General features: G+C 39.4%; 2 protein-coding genes across 7 annotated transcripts; one reads left to right on the forward strand and one right to left on the reverse strand.

Moving 5' to 3' along the window:
- Window positions 1-8: 8 nt before the first annotated feature.
- On the reverse strand, window positions 9-10,189 carry RAD9B (RAD9 checkpoint clamp component B). 2 transcript variants are annotated; one of them, XM_052795990.1, is made up of 11 exons: window positions 10,116-10,188; window positions 9,130-9,200; window positions 8,058-8,207; window positions 7,421-7,535; window positions 6,326-6,425; window positions 5,282-5,388; window positions 3,220-3,326; window positions 2,764-2,828; window positions 2,061-2,183; window positions 1,367-1,634; window positions 9-1,038 (listed from the first exon to the last, which is right to left on the reverse strand). In XM_052795990.1, the coding sequence occupies exons 1-11, from the start codon at window positions 10,147-10,149 to the stop codon at window positions 907-909; spliced, it is 1,272 nt and encodes a 423-aa protein (XP_052651950.1). In that variant the 5' UTR covers window positions 10,150-10,188; the 3' UTR covers window positions 9-906. The 2 variants fall into 2 exon arrangements, with proteins under 2 accessions (XP_052651950.1, XP_052651951.1); XM_052795991.1 differs by lacking the exon at window positions 9,130-9,200 and having other exon boundaries at window positions 10,116-10,189.
- A 108-nt stretch (window positions 10,190-10,297) lies between these two features.
- On the forward strand, window positions 10,298-14,537 carry VPS29 (VPS29 retromer complex component). 5 transcript variants are annotated; one of them, XM_052797001.1, is made up of 5 exons: window positions 10,310-10,430; window positions 12,509-12,583; window positions 13,012-13,203; window positions 13,671-13,906; window positions 14,210-14,537. In XM_052797001.1, exons 2-5 carry the CDS (start codon window positions 12,545-12,547, stop codon window positions 14,325-14,327), a joined length of 585 nt encoding a protein of 194 aa, XP_052652961.1. In that variant the 5' UTR covers window positions 10,310-10,430; window positions 12,509-12,544; the 3' UTR covers window positions 14,328-14,537. The 5 variants fall into 5 exon arrangements, with proteins under 5 accessions (XP_052652963.1, XP_052652961.1, XP_052652962.1 ...); XM_052797002.1 differs by lacking the exon at window positions 12,509-12,583 and adding an exon at window positions 10,970-10,981 and having other exon boundaries at window positions 10,311-10,430; XM_052797003.1 differs by lacking the exon at window positions 12,509-12,583 and having other exon boundaries at window positions 10,298-10,430.
- The last annotated feature ends 1,086 nt before the right edge of the window (window positions 14,538-15,623 follow it).

The following is a 15,623-nucleotide window of genomic DNA, read 5'->3' on the forward strand; positions in this document are numbered from 1 at the left end:
TTTTTTAAAGTAAAGTTGATTGATTGCACAAACTCTGTTAATGCAGTGATGTCGTTGGTGGCGCAGAGATGCACAGCCACCAATACTTGGGGTGTTGGGCTCTCATTTAGAGAAGGTCTTTTAGAGCGACACCATAAAACTCATCTGTAACAGTTTGGCAGACAGAATAATGATCTTTTAATTGACCAAAGACTGGAAATTCTGGTATTTTATTCCAGTGTGACTTACTTACAACACCTCTGGTTATTCAGTTAAATGCTACTTCTACACACTTTCTGTGAAAATACCGGCTATTCTACAGCAATGATGTGTTTGGCTGTGGCAGGGTGGATGGGTTTATTTTCCCAGCCCTCGTAACTTTACAACAGCAGCTTAATTTGCCTGAAGTGGTAACGCAGTTTGAATTCTCCAGTGCGAATGTACTGAGAGCTGAACATCCAAAGCAGTATGCTTACAAAATACGTAGTACGCAAACCTCAACCTAGTCAATCATGACCTAAATTTATATTGCATGATGACAGCAGCTCCCAGTTTTAGAATGACCCGGGGTGGTGGTTAACGTAAACAGTGAATAAACACTTAATCTGTACTGACAGAGCAGGAACTGATAAAGTACTCAGTATTGAGGTGAGTTTTGTCCTTTTTGTGTATCACTCTTGCAGAAAAAAGAAACAGGCACCACTTGAGCAGAATTTCCACTTTCCAGACTTGAATAGGTATTTGTGAACCGCAGTTTACCACACAAGCTCAGAATACAAATAGTTTCCATCGAGTTCTAACTTGAAGAACTGCAATTAAACTTCTTTCTAAAACTAGAAATGGCTCCACAATTACCATGTCAAATACACTTTTATCTTTCAAGGCAATCCCCGATAGTCTTTACTTGGATTCAAACACTTCATGTCGCTAGAGAACTTGGGAGCTCTGCACATTGCCAAAATCCTCTTCGGTGTCGCTAGCTGTTGCTAAACTATGGAGGGTGTGGCTGATGGCATCCTGCTCCTTACAAGAAACTGCTCCAAAGAATAAGGAATGAAACTGGAAAATGCAACATTTATAGAAGTAAGAAACCATGTGATGCAGAATTTGGAGGTTAATTATTTCTGAAGCTTTTGCCACTTCAAAATCTTTACAGTGTCTCCTAGTAAAATACACCTGCCACCTGCAAATATTTCCAGCATTACAGTTAAATGTGGTAGTGGTGTTCTTTTGCCAGCTGTGCTGCTGTGAAAGCCAGTTCTGCTGAAATGCCACGTGCAGAACTGAATATCAATATCAACATGCAATAACCCCCAGGCTACACGTAGCGTTCTGCTAAATACCAGCTGAGGTACTCCACTGTAAATACGATTGGGAGTCTCCTTACCTTCTGATAATGAGACTCTCTTGCCTCTCCTCCCAGCATTGCGTGGCCCTCTGTCTCAGTCATGGCTGTTCCTTCCGTGCCTGTCACCTCTCTCATCATGACTCTGGGAATACTTTTGATCTCTTGTTTTGCCAGAAGACTCACAGGTTTCACTGGCTCTGTGTTTGGTGCGCTTCCATCCCACGGTGGCTTTCTGGAAGCCACTGCTTCTGCATTGCTCTCTTTATCCACGGAATTTGTCCCAGATTTACCCATACCGGTCTTCGAGCTGGATTGGGGAGAGCAGGTCAGGTTAGTAACTGGCTTTTATGTCTTGTTAGAATGTCTTTCTTTTCTGTTAATGAAAAGCATCATGGCTTTCAGATTCTTAACAAGTATCTTCCCTTCCCCCCTCCTACTGCAACAGAACCCCGCAGAGATAAAGGAAAGCAGAAGCTAGCACAGAGTGCTCGCTGTTGCACCAAGTTCTGTTGCTGTACGTGATGTCGAGATGTTCCTGAACTTGGTCTAGTTCACAGTTTTCCTATGAACAAAGGCTCCAGGATCTGTACAATGCTTACCAATACCCTGCAAGAATGAGCAGATCGCTTCCTCTCCATCTTAAATCTGACTTGGCTGGAAGATGTTAAATTTCAATTTTTCATCCTCTTAAGGCAGTCTGCCTCCCTCACCCGCCCCTGAAGCCCACTGTCACCTCTCCTGCTGCTGTGAAAAGTCGGGAGGCTGCTGGGAAGCTGTCTCCTTTTCAACGTCAGACAAGGTAGCCAAAATGAAGCTGGCTTCCAGCACCATATCTTCAATGCTGAAAGCAATTGGTCTAAACACAAATATTCAGAGACTAAGACAGCATGCATAATGACACATATTGTAGGAGAAAATACAGCTCATGCAATTCTATACATAAAGATTAAAAACTGCCTCTGTGAAAAGCTGAAAATCTAATATATTTGCTGCTGAAGAATATGAGATGGCTCCCTGTTACAGACTTAAATGCACCAACGAGTAAACGCTATACAATATTATACTTAGTCAAATTATAGTTTCAAATATGTAACTGTTAAAATTATATTTTAAACAGAAAATGTAGTGTTTCTTTAGACTACTAAATAAAATAATTGCATGCATTAGACTGAGAACCTGAAGCATCCAGGTAACTTCTATGTAGGTGCTCGTTAGTTGGCATGGCTAGCTTAGTAATGCTGGTGCCTATATTAAACGCTTTATGCATAATAACAAACTACTTAACCCTGTATCGCAGATTAGAAATGCAGCTTTTGGTATGAAATGAAAATCTATTTTACTGTTCCAGTTAAATATTCATTGAGTAACCTGCAGACAAAAACTGACTGTAGAGTTGTAACTGCAGCAGTTCTAGTTGGGTATGTTCCAAAACGTACTTTCCAGATACGTCAAAATGGATTGAGACAGGAACACTGGTAACTTCTGAAAATGCTAGTAGTCCCTGAAAAGAAGGGGTGGGTGGTTAAGTGCTGTTTTAAAAACAGAAGATCAATATTAGAATATAAGTTTATCCCAGCTGTTGTTTAGTGGCAAAAAGAGGGTAAAAGTCTACTGCTTCTAGAATACGGAGCTCTGCCAAAGGAGCTTCTGCATGGAGAACTTCTGTGGCCATGGTGCTTTCTCCAGTACGGTTATAGTGTGTCTGCCCAGCACTGAAACTACATTTTTGTTGTTTTAAAAATGTTTCACTTGCCTTTCAAATGCTACTGTGAAACACTGCGGCTGGTCAGGAGGCCTGGTGGAACACTTCCCAGGGCCATTCTGCGTTGTCCTGAGCAAGTCAGGCAAATTAATGGGAAATGTTTTATTTCCAAGACAAATTCTTACTTTACCCTCAATTCTTTAAGGCAAAACGTCACTTCAGAATCTACTCCAACTTGAAAGTAGTCAAATTCATCTGGATTTAGCTGTATTTCAGTAAGCATCGTCTTCGAAAAATCTGTTTAAAATAACAAGCAAGCCAAGGACTCAAAGGAGTGAAGTTTGAACTCAACAAAACTATGATTATAACCATGAGGTTTTTACATCAGCATTGTTTGAACAAATAATTGTATTTTTATAGTAACTAACAGTAATAAATGTTTAGCTTATCTAAATTTATTTCATAATTAAGTAAAATAAAATCCTCTATTTATTTACAGTATATTATGTAGATTTAAATGGCTTTTAACAGCATCTATTTTATGTTCCACTGTGTAATCTAACCTGATACCTGCTGTCATTCTTGCAAAGCTGCTTTGTCGACAGGCATTCATCACAAATAGTATTACCGCCTGCTTATTGTTGCATAGATAGGAAGACCAAAATGCTGCATGACTTTAACAGATTAATCATAATTGCTGACAATCATCAGAGGACAATGAAGGTGGATTTAGGGTCTTTGTTTTAAATTATAATCTTTTCCTGATACGTAAGTGGCAACAGGAAATAGGCTCTTCAGTTTCAGGTGTTCTATTGTCGCTTGTTACCATTAGATTAGTCCGTAGTTGTTATTGGGTATGTGAGAAGAAAGCAAGAGGGTACTTCCATGATGCGTTATGGTCTCAAGAGGCATTCAGAAAAATTCTACAGCAGCTTAAACAGTACACACCTATCCAGTTCTCTTCCAAAGCCAGGCTGCTAACGAAGTATTACAAACTGTTCCAGTCTTCTGTTTCTCTGCTCAAGAGGGTTTTTTTTCCTCTCAGCCTTCAACAAGGCCCCACTGCCTGTTCAAATGTATTCTTGTAAACCTCCTTAAGACTCTAGAAATACATACTTGTAACACATCTGCCAGCTTCTGCAAGGCAGAGCCTACCACATGCAAATGAAAACAAGTCTAGGCAGAAGGTGTAATTTCTTTCTTTGAAAATTAAACCTGAATGTGGAAAAACCCAAGCCATCACCAGATGATATGTTCAAAGGACACGTTTTGTTTCAGGGCATACAGAACATTTGCTGGAGGCAGTATACTGCATCACATGCTACACAACAAGAACAATGCTTGTAATTCCTCCTCTGTTTGTATTTTTGGTATCTCATTAAATTTTTACCTCCTATTTTCTTCACTTTCTTTCCTACAATAACACTTGTATGTTTCTAAAATAACAAAATTTGTCATTCAAAATGTAATATCTTTTTAGTGTCTTTATTTTCAGTAATTTCTTCCCCATTTTGCTCCAGTCAGTTTCCAACACTTAATCCTTCTTGCTCTCCACTGTTTTAGCCTGTTCTCAGCACAATCCCCACCCCTATGCTCTAGGCAGTCATCTTTTTCTAGGTCATTATCCTCAGCTTTGGTCACAACCAAGCACGAAAAGCATCCCTTTATTATATGATATACAAGAACCTATATTTCAGAAACACAATTATATCTTTAAAATTAGTTTGAGTCACACACCAAGAATCTAGATTGTTCTCCACCTCAGATGGAGATCTGAAAATGGCAGCACGTAGCATAACAGTGTTAGGCCAGCTAACACACTGTATTGCCCTTATACTAAAATACACTCCGTAATGATATCAATTCTATAATTACGGTGTTCAGATTTAACTACTTCTTTTTAAAACATAAAATTACCTCCTTTTTCCTGTCTGTTGCCATGCTTCTGCTCTTGCAGCACAGTAATTACCTCTGTTTAAGCCTACAGCAAGTGGCATAATTTATTTCAATTGGCTGCTGAGTCTGGTATCTGCCACTGATACCAGGAAAATGTTATTAAAAACATACTTTCTTAAAATATATTAAAACAAGAGGGTGGCAGTATGACTTAAAAACCTCTCTCTATATGTTCCCTCTCTTAAAAATCTCATTCAGCCATAAAATGCATTCTCTGTTTATGTTGCAATAGTTATTGTTCCTTTAGTTCACCTGCTTTGAAGTCCCAATATTGTTCATATTTTGCATTTCCTTACCAGTGTCTTCCTCAGTGTAACTCTTGAAACAAACTTTCATTGGAGTAACCGATAAGGTTACTTCTTCTTGACTGGTCGGAAAGTGAATCATTATATCAGCCAGCAGCCTACAAAATGTCATTCAACATTAAAATAATTTTACCTGCCACAAATTACTAGCTAGCATTTGTTACTCACATTAGAAATTAAAATTGTTACTTGGCAATACTGTTTGAAAAACTGCCTTTGAAAGCGCACCCCTTAAAGTGTGCTATATCCTTTTAATTGATTTGTATAGTAATAGGTACATAAGAAATCTAAAAATACAACCAGTAATTACAAAAGCAAATTTGTTTATATTTAATGCCTGTGTATGCTGCCAAATCAGTCTTACACACATATATATTGCTGCTACTTTTCTTTATGTATATATCACAATTCTGAGCAAACCTCAGCATTCTATACTCTTTATTCCAAAGCTTGCAGTTTTAGAAGTTGCATAATCTTTTTCTAAACACAAGACATAGTATCTATACAGCGATACTTTTAAACACCTTTAATGCTTTAATGGTTGATTATTGTGACAAGAGCTCCTGTGCACAAGAAACACTTTTAATAGAAATGCTGTCAGGAAAAGCACAGTCTAACTGTTCTTTGCCTTTGCTTGCAATGACAAGCCAAATCTTGGATTCTTCCAGGAGCTGCTTTTCAAAGCAGAACTTTGCCTTATCACGTTAAAAAAATTGTACTTTTACCACTGGACTCTTCGCCTATAAAATTAAAGCACTACTTTATTTGTCATAGGCAGAAGTTGCTCAAAGGTGTGAATTCAAATTACACATTTCACACTTTTCAAGGTTAGACTGAGTAGGATTAATGGCAGAATGATCTCTTAAGTTGTAAAGTGAAAAATAAAGCACTAGGATACAGGATTTAGGAATTTGCCATTTTTCACTGTGCCCTAATCAGATTTTCACTATGTTAATGACTATGAGAGCAGTATTGCTGCCTGTATGATTGTTGGGGTTTTTTTCTCCTCAGAAAAAATATTTTTGTATTCATTACCTGGAGTGGACTTTAAGTATGTTTGGACACATGTGCTTTGCAAAAACAGCCTGCAACGGATCACATTCTTGACACATCAGATTATACGTTTTTACAACACCTAAGTATAAAGGATATGAACAAAAATCAATGCTGGTCTGTAATTTTAAATGTTTTTTCAGTATTAATTGTTCTTTCAGGAAATCTCAATGGAGAAAGTAACCAAGCAACTTACTCTAGCTATGTGGAAATAACTCACCCACAAATAGAAAACTGAATTAACCTGCCATCTAAGACTTCCTTCACCCTATTAGTTATGCCCCTCCAGTATCTGAGTTTTTTAAGAACCCACAAGAAATAAGTGAACAGCAACAAGTGCAACAAATGCAGAGGAAAAAAAAGGCTTCAATATTTAACTGGTATAACAATATAAATGGTGGTGGAATACAAAAGGGAAACCCTACAGATCTCAATGTGTTTCTAGATAAGCATGAGCTAAGACAGCTTAATTGTCTTGAGACTTAATTCAATATATCATCTCATTATTAGTAATACAAGCTAGATTTTTAATAAGATAATTCACTGCCAATTACACAGCACAGCTCAGCAAGCTATGTTGATAGATGATGGTTCTTTATGAGTTTGGCAAAGACTAATGCCGATGAATATACCTGGTGTTCTGCTGGACTAAGGATGTCAGACCTGTTACCGTGTTGACGAACTGCAAGTATTAGAAGTGGAAAGACCCAGTAAATCCTCTAGTTCAAACACCTGCCAAAACAGGATTTCCCTCCCTTTCCATAATGTGTTGTTTTTTCAGAATTTACTCCAGCCTAATTCTAAATGTTGTAAGCATTAGGCTGACAATTAATACATATCATGCAGTAACTACTGAAGTGAAGAACGTTTGTCTGATAAAGCCTGTTATAACTTCATTTTAACAAGGTGATGCACATGATAAATATAAATTATGATGTGAAGAGGCTGAAAATGTTTGGCGTAATAGTGTTTGGTATAATATTCCATCGGTAACATTCAGTTAATTACACTAAATATTGTGTTGCCCTGCTGTTTTAAAGTGCTTCAGTTTCTGTAGTCACTTTATGTGTAACCTACCGTATTTGCAGAGGAGCTGAAAAGTTACATGATGATCATTAATATTTGTATAAATGCTGCATTTCTCTACATTCCTTTCCAGCACATTTACACATCTAAATACAGGAAGAACTGACTGTAAAAAAAGTAAAATAAAAACCAGTGCAGAGGTTACTCACCAAGCAGTTTTGCAATATTATTTCCCTAGTTTCGTACAGTTTATCTCAAGCTCCTGCTTTTATGGCTTCCCCAAACTGCTTTGTAAGCAGACACTGAGGCAACCGATACTGATCCTTGCCATCCTCACCCGCTATTCCAATACATGGCAAACAGATCTGTTTGCTAAACAACTGGTCAAAGCTCTCCTGGCTCATACTGTTTTTGAAGGCTACAGGAGAAACACTCCAGAGGCAGAAATGTGGTATTCCTTCACCCCAAGATTTAGCTGATTCAGACTTTGGGAACCGCAGGGCACAGCTCAGGAGGTACAACTTCTAAACATAATTAAATACTAATGCTCTCTTTTGCGGAATTGCTCCGAAGCGCTTGAGTTTAGAGCCATGCACATGCCACTATGAGCCTCCCCCTATAATTTCATTTGGAAATTGGGCTAATTTGCTGCTTACAAAGCTGTGCATAACAATCCATTAAAATGTACCTTAATTATCAATTTACATGGGAGGGATAACTGTTTTTCCTTCTGACATGGCTGAGACACAGCTGTCCAGCAGTAATGTTGAAAAAACATAGATGAGAAGAAGACATATGCATATGCTGACCTTGAAGAATTCACTGATCTTAAGGCAAGCTGAAAATATAAGTAAAATAATTTACTAACTCAAAACTATTTCATATCAAACCTTTAACAAAAAAGCCATCTCTGTGCTTTAGTACCATACCTAAACCACAAAACCTTTAAATGTGTACCTCTCAAAATAAATATAGATGCGTTATGGATACAATCATGTTCAAACTTAGCACCTTCATTATTACTGGTCAGAAGTCACTGGTATAATACAGGCATAGGAATCCAATCTATGGACATTTAAGTGGCCCTGAAGTGTGAGTTACCCAAACACGTACAGCTCAGCTTGCATTTGAAGGACTGGAGTTTATTCTAAAACAATCTTCCTGTACACCCATCCACATGATAGGTACAAATGAGGAAAGACACTACTAGCACCTCAAAAATTCTTCAGGTATAAAAAGAAATTATCTCCACTTCTGATTTTCCAGCCTCCCAGCAAGTTAAGGAGAGTTGATTGCTTTTAACTAAGAAACCTCTAGAGAAAACCCTAATTCTGCTGGAAATGGTGTTCGATTAATCAGAGGCATATTAATGGATGCATTCTTCCTGTTGAGTCATACCGTCACAAAAACATGTTGTTTAGAGGCAGCTTCTGATGTGGTACAAAACATAAACCTTTTGACCCATGACAACAGAAATAAAACCCTTGGTATTAATCCAGATGTCCTGGACAAGCTTCAGCTTGGGTAACAAAAAATCAAAGAATACTAGGGGCAGAGTAGGAACGAATCTTCCATAATGTAATCTGCATAATTACAATTAAAGAAAATATGGCATTTGTCCATATTGAAAGTGGAGGAAGCTGAGAGAAAACGTAGCTCAGACTGAAGGGTACCTGTACGAAAACAACACAATATCCAACAACATAAATACTATGCTTCTGAGAAAGATTTTCAAATTACAATAAATCAAATTCACTTACACCTTTTTCTATGGGGTCAAACGAAAATTCATCACTAATACGTGCTATGGCATGTATTGCTCTTCCAAACACTAGCAGGGAAAGAAAACAGTGCAATATGCAAAGTTAAAAAAAAAGTTATACTGTATTTTCTCCAGAATAATTTAAGAGGAAACATTACAAATTTCCTACATGTTTCAAAGAAAACCGATGGTATGGTGGAAAACATTACTCTTTCCTTTTTAGTAGCACAAACACCTTGATGTTCCGAAAGCTGCCTCCAAAGAGGTGCACCTCAAATGTCATCTGTCCCTTTGCAGCAACTGGCATGACCTATGTCACCACGAATTAATTTAATCTAATTGGACAAAACACCACCGAGGTTAGAAATTACATTTTGTAGATGGCAACAAGTTTGTGCAAGCGGTAAGCGGTTGGGCATCTGTAAAGATGTAGCCCTAAGAAACACAGAAGAAACCAGCAGTGGGTCTCAAAATTTGCCTCTGCCCACCCTGGCACTGGCAGAACAGCACTTTGCATGAAACGCTGCGCACAGGAGGTTTAGTTGGACCTCTGGAAGTAGAACGGTGTGCACAGGGAGGCACCCAGCTAAGCAATGGCTTCTCCACCACTAAGTACCACAAATCCAGGCCTCTGCTCTCTAATCTGAACAATTTTCAGAAGCTGCACGTTGCCCCACAAAAATGCTTTTGTACTTCTGGGGATGAGGAAAAGGCAGCTCCTGAGCTCTGCTGTGACCGCAGCGGGGCTGCCCGCAGCTCCCAGTGCTTCGTGTCCCACTCTGCACAGCCTGAAAGCCCCCACGGGGAAGCCTGCTGAGGGCAGTGCCAGGGACCCCAGGGTGCCAGCAGGCCAGTTACACATCCCCATGGCCGCCGGCCCTGCTGAGCTGGACTGCCCTGAGGCGGGCCCACTCTGGAGCACCTGTTTCTTCCACACACAACCCTCTGTCCCAGGCTTTCTGCCTCCCCTGGGGCCACGGGTACCTCTGAGATGAGCCCCCGCAATGACACACTTCATGACCGGCTGCCAAGCCCTCGCCTCCACCGCACCCTTCCCCTGACACGACGACTGCAGAAAAGGCGGGAACTCCCCATTTCCGCGGGCGAGGGGTGGGGCCAAGCGCTTTTCAGAGACCCGGATGTCACCACGGGGGGGAAGAGGGGGAAATGGCTGCGGAGGAACGCGTTTCGGGCTAGTTTGGCCCTTCGGAGGCGCCGTAGCGGGGTGGTTGGCGCCGGCCTGGCTTCCGGGAGGAGCCGCAGTGGCTGGTGTGAGGGAGCGCGGCGCCGAGCAGGATGGTGAGCGGCGGGGCCGCTCCGTCCCCCACCCGCGGGCCCCTCTCCCCCGCCGCGCCGGAGGGCATTAGGCTCGTTTTCCTCCGGCCGCGGCCTGTCGGGCCTGGTGGGCGCGGGGCTCCCGCGGTGCGGCGGGAGGGCGATCCCCGGCCGGCGGCCGTGCTGAACGTGCGCTCGGGGAACGTTTTGTGTCAGTCGCCGCCCAAAAATCCGCCTAATGCCGAGCTGAGGTAGAGGGAGGGGCGGGAGGGGAGCGCGGAGAGGAGATGAGGGCCCGCCGGTGGTGAGGAGGCCGTGCTGAGGGGCTGTCAGCGGCGGGAGAGCTGCCGGGGGCCGCGCGAAGGAGCCGGTTTTTAATATATATATTTTTTTTTTTTTTTTTTTAACGCTTCTCTCATAACATCAACAATCCATTAATTATTACTTGCTTATTCATTTGGCTATATTTTCTTTTCTGTTGCTTTCTTTTGTTTAACATTGATCATGTTTCGCCCTGTTTTTCATTCCCCCCTGTCTGCAATCAACTTCTCCATTCCAATAAGGCTGGGCACAGAGTAAGTTTACTCCTCTTGGCTGTTGCTAACACCGGTGGTAAGGGCTTGTTAATGTTACTAGATGATATGAACGTCAGACGGTACAAATGAATTAGGGGCTGCTGTTCAAGCCACACTCAGGATTGCACCTAAATTCCTAGTAAAAGCCAGATGTTGTAACATTCTTTGCCACTATTTTACGTTGCAGATACCTGTGACTACTAAACACACTTCAGTGCTTTTAATTGTTGTTATTGTAGCTTGCCAAGCTTTTCTTTTAGTTAATGGGAGCTCAGACATGATTTGGGGGAAAATATGGGGCCTGCCAGTTTGCCAGCAAAGGAAGCGATCTTCGTTGAAAGCACGCACTCTGCTGACTTCAGTGGGGTTATCTGTTTTAAGTGGCAGTATAATTTTATTAAACCTTAAATACATAACTAGTGTTGCATGTCTAAGCCCCTTAAGTGTCACTAAGAGAATCTATCTGTTGCCACTTTAGTAATCAAAATTGTTTGTTACCCATTTTTTACTTGCATTCAGGTGTATCATCACTAGACTGATGCTAGTAAGGGTATTTTTCACTGGGAACTGTTGGAAGACCATCAAAAATGTGTCTCTTTTCCTTCTCCTGGGTTAGTTTTAAAATGGTAGCTCCTTGATTAAAAAACTCTTGTATTGCTTTACTGATACTTTCAACCATCTGTTTTCCAAAGATGCATGGCTTTGATGATGGCACTGAGATGTTCTTAATCTAAAAAAAAACAAAAACCAACCAACCAAAGAAACCCCTCCCAAAACAAACAAAAACCCCACCCAAGTTTCCTCTGCCTTTTTTTGATGACTGTTAGCATGAAGATAGCTGCATGGCCTAAAAATTTAAAAAGCAACTATTAAAAAAGGTAATTTTTTAGCATAGTCACTACTGCTTTTATATATATCTGTCTGGGCCATGTCTTTTACAAACGCATTTGATGGCTGTCATTTTAGGAACTGTCTTACTAACAAAGCATTATGGTTAGAAGATAAACTGTCTCTTTTTAAAATGGAGCTATTAATCAAGTTAACAGGGATGACTGTCTCTAGATCCAGTGTTTTTACAGTGTAGTGGCATAACATCCCATGCTTTATAGAGCTTTTCCTGCCCTTTTTGCATAATTAATTTATTGCTGTGTTGCTCACATTATTTCTTTATTCGCAGATTTAAAGCCTGTGATATTAAACTACAGTCTTACTTCATCTGAATCATTAATTTTGAAGCCCCTGTTAAATTTGTTTTCTCCTTGTATCTATTGTACTGAAATTAAGAATATATAGAACTGGTAATAGAACCACTGTGCAGTAGTCTGCCTTATCTTCTCTGCAGTGCCCGCCCCCCCCTTTTTTATTGTTTTTGTTGGTTTTTTTTTAAACTGTTAGTATTATGCTGTTGTTCAGTGGTTCCTACAATACGGAGACCCTAAACAAGCTTCCTAATTCTGGTCAGCTATTAACACATGTTGCAAATGTGCTGCTTTTTCTTTTTTTTTTCTTTTTTTTTTTTTTGATAAGGAAGAAAACAGTTAATTAAAGTAGAAACAAACTTGGATGAAGAGTTTTAAAGGGAAGTGGCCACAGTTTAGCCAGGTCTGTGCTTGAGAACATGTACTAGAGGTGTCCTATGTTATTTTTTTTGGATGTTTAAGGAGAAAAAAAAAAAGTGGGATAGTTTATGGTAGTTCCCAAAATTGTGTAAAATACATCAAGTAGTAATGCATTTCTGTTGTTAGACCTTGCAGTGGCTTTCAGCAACAAAATAAAAAAATAAATCGGTAGACTGTTCTGTTTCTAAGGCCCTCCTCTGGATAATGCTCTACGTTAGTAAGGGCCCCTGTTTTCCCTCAATATAGCAATATTCCATCACCATTTCATTCTTATTTTAGTAGCTTTTACATCAAAATGCAAAGTTATGAAACTGAAGAAAACATGGCAATGCTTTCTGTTTCCTAATGATTCTTGTCTTAATAAGTATCTATCTGTAACGATTTTTCTTTCCTGTCATGACACCTGATAAGTTGGTGTTAGTATTAGGAGATCTTCACATTCCACATCGATGCAACAGCCTCCCAGCCAAATTCAAAAAACTGCTGGTTCCGGGAAAGATCCAACACATCCTCTGCACAGGAAACCTCTGCACCAAGGACACTTATGACTACCTCAAGACTCTGGCTGGGGATGTTCATGTTGTCAGAGGGGACTTTGATGAGGTAGTGTCCTCTCTTGATAATGACACTTTTTTGTGCATCTTTTACATAAAAGGCAACATTTGGGTTATTTGTAATTTAAGTAAAAGTGGGCAAACTGAGGTTACGTAGTACTAAGAGCACGTGAAAAGCAAACTGGGCAAAAAGAGTTGGGGTTACAATCAATAATGTGAATTGCACAGTAAGTTCTCATCTGTCATCAGTATGAATAAAAGTAATTTGCATACTTGGCTATGCCTAGGAGTTCAGCAAACAGGACCTGCTGTTGTCAGATCTTTTAAGTCCCTTGCATCCTACCACATTCTCCGCAGTGTTCATAAAAGCAGCTTTATAGCTCACATTTTGTAGCGGTAGGACAAATGACATTGAATATTTCTGTAAGCTTTCCCCCTCTCTTCTTGGTGTTGCACAGAATTGTTTTTAAATATAAATCTGTACATCTAATCTCTCTGTGGTTTTTTTGTTTTTAGAACCTGAATTATCCTGAACAGAAAGTTGTAACTGTTGGACAGTTCAAAATTGGGTTGATTCATGGCCATCAGGTTATTCCTTGGGGTGACATGGCCAGCCTGGCACTGCTACAAAGGCAATTTGATGTGGACATCCTAATTTCAGGACATACACACAAATTTGAGGCATTTGAACATGAAAACAAGTTCTATATCAATCCAGGATCAGCTACAGGAGCCTATCATGCCTTAGAGAAGTAAGTGAAGTATGGGAAGTATCTGTGAGGATTTTCTTTTTGATAACAAAACTGAACTACAAAACTCATTATGAAGTTAATGTTTGCATTCTAAACGCTGGGGAGAGGAGGGGTTGATAGTACTTGCTAAATCTCCTTGACTGAAACAGACGTGAGTGAAATACTTAAAGCTTCAGATCTGACGTACTGTGCTTACAAAATCCACAGCCATTTTTCTTAGAGTATTTCTGTTAAGTTGTGGCAAAACACTGCTAAGGTGATTATATATGCACAATTAATATCAATTTTTTCCTCTCTTTCCAGTAACATCATTCCTTCGTTTGTGCTGATGGATATCCAGGCTTCTACAGTAGTTACATATGTCTATCAACTAATTGGAGACGATGTGAAAGTAGAAAGAATTGAGTACAAAAAATCTTAAAAATGTTTTTGCTTGTCTGCTATTTTTACCATCTCATTCTGAACTGCAAGTTACTACAATACTTGATTGCTAGTTTACAGTACTACACTTCCTTGCTAACAGCTTAATAATGTAGCTTATTGATAATAACTTTAAAACAACATTGTGTTTGCTTTTCTCTGTATCAATTGATTTGTAAAATACTGCATTAAAATTACTGTTTAAATACTGTTCCTTACTGTTGTAATAAACTCCACTTCATAGAAAAACTAAACTTTATGAACTGTTGTTGGGAAACAATACAGCAGTTGTAGTTGATTTTAAAATGCCTGAGGCTCTGGTTTGGTGAATTACTTCTAAAGGATACTCATAAAGGGCTTGAACAAAAAGATTGAGGGCTCTGGGGCCATTTTACGTTTGCTTCAGAATCCAGTTGATATTTAATTTTCTCAACATTCCCAATTAAGTTAAAAGATTAAAATAGATTGATAGATTCTAAAAATATTACAATTAAGTCATCATTTACAGTAGTAATTTCACTGTAGAAAGTTTAGCTTTAGTCTTTTTATAATCAAAGCAGTTTCAAATACCACTATGCTTTAATGAATGATGGTCTCATTAAATCTATAAACAGTGAAGAGAAGCTTTCCTTTATATATGGCTTATATCTGACACTACATGTATAGGCACTTTGCTCCCATGTACAGAGGTTTTAAATAATGTAATTCCATATGACACTCGTACTACTACTGAAGACTAAAACATTAGTTGTTCGAGAATACTGGACCTTTTGGCTCTCCTGTTCTCATGACTGCAGGGGACTGAATGTATTTTAACAGCTCCCACGTCTTGTGACTGCTAACTTTCCATTAAAAACAGAGTTTTATCTTTTGTCTCCTACAGAAGAACATTTAGAATCGTGGCTTGTTTCCTCTGCAGATGTTGGCCTTTGTATTATGACTTTCTCCAGTGCAGCATCTGTGCAAAAAGCTGTGGAGTATTTGTCATGAAGGTTTGAGTTAAACTAATGGTTTTCCATAGAACTTAAGGGATCAGCTAGAACCCTTACTTCTGTGTCATAAGCTGACTAAATAACTTATTTCTATTCAAAATAAACCTGCTTTACCTTACAAGAAGACCAAGCATTTCAGCCTGGTATCTTGGGAACCTCTGGCTAACTGCTACTTCATGCAGTGAAACATACATCTATTGCTTTATCCTGCTGCAGACATACAGAAAGAACAAAGTTGAAAAGAAAACCTTAGCAAACGTTATTCAAGGAAGGCTAGTGACTGACTGGAAGATCACTTTACTGAC

The sequence above is a fragment of the Harpia harpyja genome, chromosome 9 (assembly GCF_026419915.1).
Source record: "Harpia harpyja isolate bHarHar1 chromosome 9, bHarHar1 primary haplotype, whole genome shotgun sequence".
NCBI classification, from domain to species: domain Eukaryota; kingdom Metazoa; phylum Chordata; class Aves; order Accipitriformes; family Accipitridae; genus Harpia; species Harpia harpyja.

What these genes read in the sequence shown, in the direction of transcription:
- RAD9B (XM_052795990.1), bottom strand. Translation starts at nt 10,149, where the DNA reads ATGAAGTGTGTCATTGCGGGGGCTCATCTCAGAG. An exon ending in CATGTAAATTGATAATTAAG is followed by an intron (nt 7,536 to 8,057) that starts GTACATTTTAAT and finishes CTTTTTTTACAG; the next exon opens with TCAGTTCTTCCTGTATTTAG. An exon ending in TCAGCTCCTCTGCAAATACG is followed by an intron (nt 6,426 to 7,420) that starts GTAGGTTACACA and finishes CTTTATACTTAG; the next exon opens with GTGTTGTAAAAACGTATAAT.
- VPS29 (XM_052797001.1), top strand. Translation starts at nt 12,545, where the DNA reads ATGAAGAGTTTTAAAGGGAAGTGGCCACAGTTTAGCCAG. An exon ending in AGTGGCCACAGTTTAGCCAG is followed by an intron (nt 12,584 to 13,011) that starts GTCTGTGCTTGA and finishes ACACCTGATAAG; the next exon opens with TTGGTGTTAGTATTAGGAGA. An exon ending in TCAGAGGGGACTTTGATGAG is followed by an intron (nt 13,204 to 13,670) that starts GTAGTGTCCTCT and finishes TTTTGTTTTTAG; the next exon opens with AACCTGAATTATCCTGAACA.